Genomic DNA, 7,157 nt, shown 5'->3' with positions numbered 1-7,157 from the left:
ATATTTTAAAAATTCTACTCATTAAATTATTTCCTCTCAGACTTTTGCACCTCAGTGAATTTTATATTTTAGTTTAGAAGTGATTAAAGATGAAAGCAAAGCCGTGAACTGTGTCATACTTTAACTTCTATTTTTATATCTTTTTTTATAACTAGGCTCAAAACCACTATTTCACTGAGACATGAGTGAATGTGATGAAGTACCTGTATGCTCTTAATTCCAGCTTTACAGTAATATCGCTTGATGTACATCTCGATTTCGGTGTTTGCCACGAAGCTGCCGTTAAAAAAAGAAAGCAGATTTAAATGATAAAGTAAATAATAAAATTATTACAATGTTTTTGTAAATCTGTGTCACCTGATCTGGAGGTCTATGATGATCTGGCGCGTGTCCACGTTCTCTGTGTAAACTTTGACTCCGTTGACCCTGAGAGGCTGCACACACACACGCACATGCACACACACACACACACAGAAACACAAACACACACACACACACACAGAAACACACAGAAACACACACAGACATTTAGCAGACACCTTTATCCAGAGTGACTTACATTTTTTATTTCAATGTATGAAACTGAGCAATTGAGGGTTAAGGGCCTTGCTCAGGGGCCCAGCAGTGGCAGCTTGGTGGACCTGGGATTCAAACTCATGACCCTCCAATCAGTAATCCAACACCTTAACTACGAGGCTACCACATCCCCACATACCACACACACAGACACACACAGACACACAGACACACACACACGCACACACACAGACACACACGCAGGCACACACAGACACACACACAGACACGCAAACACACACACACACACACCAACACACACGCAGGCACACACACACATGCACACACACCCACAAACACATGCGCACACACACGCACACAGACGCACACACAAAAACACAAACACACACAAACACACACACATGCACACACACACAGACACACAAAACCACCTATTCTTGATTGTCCATCCTAGAGAAATATCAATAATTTGTTTGTGTGTGTATGTGTGTGTGTGTGTGTGTGTACCACCTTGTCCCCCAGATCTATCTTGGTAAAGGAAAACGTGCTGAGGTGTGTGTTTGTTCCCTTCACCGCTGGCTCGATGTTCTCCCGAAAGAGTTTCTCCAGGAAGCGACAAGCATAAGGCCAGATCTGATTCACCGTCTACACACACACACACACACACACACACACACACATATAGCAGGAATGATATACAGAGAATCTTTGTTGAGGATATTTTTATGGCTCCTGTGGAATTTCTGGAAAGTTTGGACATGTTTTAAATACAGCGGTTTACTGAAAATAAACGCAACTTATTTTATTATAATATTAATCAAATAAAAATCATTAAAAAATTCTGTGTTTTATTGTAATATTTATTTATTTATTTATTTATTTATTCGTGTTCTGATTATTATTTCTTATTTCCAGAGAGGAGAGAGAAACACTGTAAAATTGAGATAGATAGATAGATAGATAGATAGATAGATAGATAGATAGATAGATAGATAGATAGATAGATAGATAGATAGATAAAGAGAGAGAGAGAGAGAGAGAGAAAGAGAGAGAGAGAGAGAGAGAGAGAGAGTCTACATGCCAGGCTATTTATACCAGATTGAGTGTGTGTCACTCGTGTTTGTGTGTGTGTGTGTGTGTGTGTGTGTGTGTGTGTGTCTTTGCTACCTTGTTGATCCACTCTACTCTCTCCACGTCTGGAAAGTGAACCTGGTAAACAGACAGACAAACAAATTAAGATCAACATGTGATGCTGTAAAATCTGTGACCATGTAAAAATTAGGGTGTGTGAGTGTGTGTGTGTGTGTGTGTGTGTGTGTGTGTGTGTCTCACACACCCTAATTTAACACACACGCTGAGACATGACCTGTTTTGTTTTGAGTTTTCAGTAGAGACAAGCGAAACAGTGACCCTGAACGGACAGTTTAAAGTCGCCACGGCAACAGGGTTTCCTCTAAAGCCAGCTGATGGTCACCATGGCGACAGTAACTGTGAATGAGAGCGAATGGTGATGTCTGCGTGATAAAGCAGTTGAACGGGAGTGGGCTGGAACCTGATCAGGGATTTGGAGTTAAACTCTAATCATCGGGGATTAGTTCAGGTTCAATGCTGCGTTTCTTCAGCACTTTGTTCTGAGGTATTGTTCAGATGAACAAAAACACATCAGAAGAGCACATTAGAAAGTTCTTAACCAGACACATCATGTTATAAACACATCAGAAGAGCGCATAAGAAAGTTCTTAACCAGACACATCATGTTATAAACACATCAGAAGAGCGCATAAGAAAGTTCTTAACCAGACACATCATGTTATAAACACATCAGAAGAGCGCATAAGAAAGTTCTTAACCAGACACATCATGTTATAAACACATCAGAAGAGCGCATTAGAAAGTTCTTAACCAGACACATATTGTTATAAACACATGAGAAGAGCGCATAAGAAAGTTCTTAACCAGACACATCATGTTATAAACACATCAGAAGAGCGCATAAGAAAGTTCTTAACCAGACACATCATGTTATAAACACATCAGAAGAGCGCATAAGAAAGTTCTTAACCAGACACATCGTGCTATAAAGCTAATGGTGCTAAGACGTAATCCAGTTTTAGAGGTACTGCGTTAGTGTGAACTGCAGAACTAATCACCACAGTAAGGATAATAGTGTATATAAATAAATAAATAAAGTCTGAATTTAATTAGTATCTGAAATACTCTTAATGATTTAATCTTCACATTACATCTCTTAGATTGTGTTACATTGTGTTTCAGTGTGTTACAGTGTGTTTCAGTGTGTTACAGTGTGTTACATTGTGTTATATTGTGTTTCAGTGTGTTATATTGTGTTTCAGTATGTTATAGTGTGTCAGTGTGTTACATTGTGTTTCAGTGTGTTACATTGTGTTACTGTGTGTTACATCGTGTTACAGTGCGTTATATTGTGTTTCAGTATGTTACATTGTGTTACAGTGTGTTATATTGTGTTTCAGTATGTTACATTGTGTTACTGTGTGTTACATTGTGTTACAGTGTGTTATAGTGTGTTTCAGTGTGTTACATTGTGTTTCAGTGTGTTACATTGTGTTACAGTGTGTTATAGTGTGTTTCAGTGTGTTACATTGTGTTCCAGTGTGTTACATTGTGTTCCAGTGTGTTATATTGTGTTTCAGTGTGTTACATTGTGTTTCAGTATGTTACATTGTGTTACAGTGTGTTATATTGTGTTTCAGTATGTTACATTGTGTTTCAGTGCGTTACAGTGTGTTTCAGTGTGTTACATTGTGTTACAGTGTGTTACATTGTGTTACAGTGTGTTACATTGTGTTTCAGTGTATTATATTGTGTGTCAGTGTGTTACATTGTGTGTCAGTGTGTTACATTGTGTTTCAGTGTGTTATATTGTGTTTCAGTGTGTTACATTGTGTTTCAGTGTGTTACAATGTGTTACAGTGCGTTATATTGTGTTTCAGTGTGTTATATTGTGTTTCAGTGTGTTACATTGTGTTACTGTGTGTTACATTGTGTTACAGTGCGTTATATTGTGTTACAGTGTGTTACATTGTGTTTCAGTGTGTTACATTGTGTTTCAGTAGGTTACATTGTGTTACAGTGTGTTATATTGTGTTTCAGTGTGTTACATTGTGTTTCAGTGCGTTACATTGTGTTACAGTGTGTTATATTGTGTTTCAGTGTGTTACATTGTGTTTCAGTATGTTACATTGTGTTACAGTGTGTTATATTGTGTTTCAGTGTGTTACATTGTGTTACAGTGTGTTATATTGTGTTTCAGTATGTTACATTGTGTTACAGTGTGTTTCAGTGTGTTACATTGTGTTTCAGTGTGTTACTGTGTGTTACATTGTGTTACAGTGTGTTATATTGTGTTTCAGTGTGTTATATTGTGTTCCAGTGTGTTATATTGTGTTACAGTATGTTACATTGTGTTTCAGTGTGTTATATTGTGTTACATTGTGTTTCAGTGTGTTATATTGTGTTTCAGTGTGTTATATTGTGTTTCAGTGTGTTATATTGTGTCACAATGTGTTATATTGTGTTATATTGTGTTATATTGTGTTCCAGTGTGTTATATTGTTATATTGTGTTTCAGTGTGTTATATTGTGTTCCAGTGTGTTATATTGTGTTTCATTGTGTTTCAGTGTGTTATATTGTGTTTCAGTGTGTTATATTGTGTTTCAGTGTGTTATATTGTGTTTCATTGTGTTTCAGTGTGTTATATTGTGTTTCAGTGTGTTACAGTGTGTTACATTGTGTTACAGTGTGTTACATTGTGTTTCAGAGTGTTATATTGTGTTTCAGTGTGTTAAATTGTGTTACATTGTGTTTATTGTGTTACAGTGTATTAGTGTGTTACAGTGTGTTACATTGTGTTTCAGTGTGTTACATTGTGTTATATTGTGTTTCAGTGTTACAGTGTGTTACATTGTGTTTCAGTGTGTTACATTGTGTTATATTGTGTTTCAGTGTGTTACATTGTGTTATATTGTGTTTCAGTGTGTTATATTGTGTTTCAGTGTGTTACATTGTGTTACAGTGTGTTATATTGTTATATTTTGTTTCATTGTGTTTCAGTGTGTTATATTGTGTTATATTGTGTTTCAGTGTGTTACAGTGTGTTATATTGTGTTTCAGTGTGTTACATTGTGTTACAGTGTGTTACATTGTGTTACAGTGTGTTATATTGTGTTACAGTATTACATTGTGTTACCTTGTGTTATATTGTTATATTTTGTTTCATTGTGTTTCAGTGTGTTACAGTGTGTTATATTGTGTTATATTGTGTTATATTGTGTTTCATTGTGTTACAGTGTTACAGTGTGTTATATTGTGTTTCAGTGTGTTACATTGTGTTACTGTGTGTTACATTGTGTCACAGTGTGTTATATTGTGTTTCAGTGTTACATTGTGTTACTGTGTGTTGAGTTCAGCAGTGGAAGTGAATTTCAGCACATACTGAATTACACTAAAAGCTTGGTGTCGGTGCTACAGAAGCTCTACTGCTGCAGTATTCAGGAAATTGCCGCTCTTCATGAACTGGCTCGGGTGTGTTTGAGCAGCATGTGGGGGATGAGAACTTATTGCTCAGGACATTTTACTTTCAGAGCCATACACTTTTTTATAGTCATTATCTCATCATTGTGATTAATGTATGTGTATCTGATTACATCCACAGTGTGCAGAGATCCTGAGACCTCCCCACAAACTCCTCCACCAATCACAGTTCGCTTAGGAACCCGTGAAGAACAAATACTATTTGTAGAGCTTCATGATACCAGGTTCTACCTCTCAGACTGCAATTTTGTGATCAATTAATCAATTAAAAGGCTATTTTCTCCCTCATTTAAAACTGAAGTCACATGACCAGAACTCTTCACACGTTCGTGAATCAGACAATTTCACACAAAATCCTCCAGAAAAACAAAAATCTTCCAGAATCCATGAACTCTACCACCTGCACATCTGCAGTACATTAATCTAACGCTGCTTTTAAATCAGTTAAAACACGTTCACAACAGAACGATGCCATGAATTAATAATCATTTCTAGCTCATTTCAGTTAATTGCATTTTCAGCTGCAAGGCTACTAAAGTGTCCAGTTATTACTCTTTTGGTTAAAGCTTCGGAACAATTTATTTTGGAAACACAGATGAAAGAAGACAACATGACTTGAAAGAAGTTATATATTTCTATAAATGTATAACAAATAAAGGACTTTGCAGCATTTCTGATTCGTTCTTGTTACAGTATGTAAACTTTAGTCCAGTCATTCAAGCTGATAAGAAATCAAATGTTCATCATTTTTGTAACGCTTCTTTTTGTAGGTCAGTGTGTTACGAGTGATAGTGTGTTTTGTTGACAGAGTGAGATTTGTTGCCGTACGGTTGAAGAAGCTGAATCTGAGACAGGGACGATGAGTTTTGGAGCTGTTTGTTTAACACTTATGGAGTTAAGCTACACAACATCATCAGGAGTTCTCACTGTAGTGAGATGGTAGCGTGATTAACCTCGACAGAGAGAGAATTAAGAGCAGATGGTGAGGAAACGACATTACAAAAAAACTGGCAAAACATAAGAAATTCTTGTATAACTCGTTTTATAGATGTGTCTTAACAGGAAAATAATCATTGCTTATTTTCTGACAGTGACTCCGCCCACTCAGCACCCCGCCCTGATGCTGATTATTTCCCTATAACTGTGAAAAACATGGAGTGATTTTTCTTGGCTGGTCACCAGGCCTCGACTCTGCTGGCAGGAAGATAGCATTGCAGTCCTGGAGATTAAAGTAGGTTGGAAATTAGCGAGAGAACATGTCGCAGGCGTGTTGTTCCACGGAAATACTGGTCACCTTGTGGCATGAACGAACATCACAGAGCCTCCGTGACCATCAGCGAGAAGCAGAGGATCAACTGAGATCCAAACTTAGATTCTGTCACGCTGGGTCACAGTGTTTACACAGCCGTGCTGTGACAAGTTTAGCTCCGGTGGACAGCGTTACTCTGCTGTGGATCACGAAACGCACCATTACCTCTAGCATTGAGGAAAACCGGCTCTACCTTACACATTTTAAACCACAGTCAGAAGAAAGAGTTGGGGATAACACCTCAAATCTGATCGATTGCCAAGACATATGTAATTAGTTTTTTTCATATTTATTTCAAACCCTTAAAATGAAACATCAGGATCATGTCATTACCCCTGAATAATTAATTTCAAATTTAATTTAGGGGATATAAAATTGTAAATCTATATGTTTATATATTTCTTAAATACAGACAGAGAGGTTTATAATTAACACGCAAACTGATCGTTAACTGTTTTAATAAATTGGCACGTCTATTAACAAAAAGCTTTCCGTCTGCAGGATCTGAAAATCACCAGGATACTCAGAAGGATCAATGTGTTCATATTGGAGCATGGTGGTGGTAGCGCCGGGTTAAAAGCTGCTCTTAACCTCTTGGTTGCTTCTCTGCCTTAATTCCCCCTATAACAGTTGAAGACATTTGATTGACAGCCTCCTGTCACTTTGCATTTAATATCACTTTGTGTGTTTTTTTTTTTCAGTAACTTTTTAACCCACGTGATTCAGTCGTTGGTAAAT

The 7,157-nt window shown here is 37.1% G+C and overlaps 1 protein-coding gene across 1 annotated transcript in view; it reads right to left on the bottom strand.

Moving 5' to 3' along the window:
* Window positions 1–7,157, bottom strand: part of esyt2b (extended synaptotagmin-like protein 2b) — a 42,270-nt gene that overhangs the window by 32,793 nt on the left and 2,320 nt on the right. The window contains exons 2-5 of the mRNA XM_060875296.1: window positions 1,705–1,746; window positions 1,048–1,182; window positions 358–434; window positions 204–276 (exon numbers count right to left, since the gene is read on the bottom strand). Coding sequence (XP_060731279.1) covers window positions 204–276; window positions 358–434; window positions 1,048–1,182; window positions 1,705–1,746 — 327 coding nt within the window. The remainder of the gene's footprint in view (window positions 1–203; window positions 277–357; window positions 435–1,047; window positions 1,183–1,704; window positions 1,747–7,157) is intronic.

Source organism: Tachysurus vachellii, chromosome 7 (assembly GCF_030014155.1).
Source record: "Tachysurus vachellii isolate PV-2020 chromosome 7, HZAU_Pvac_v1, whole genome shotgun sequence".
Lineage (NCBI taxonomy): Eukaryota > Metazoa > Chordata > Actinopteri > Siluriformes > Bagridae > Tachysurus > Tachysurus vachellii.
Note: the sequence above shows the minus strand (reverse complement) of the source record. Positions and strands in the feature narration are given on the sequence as shown.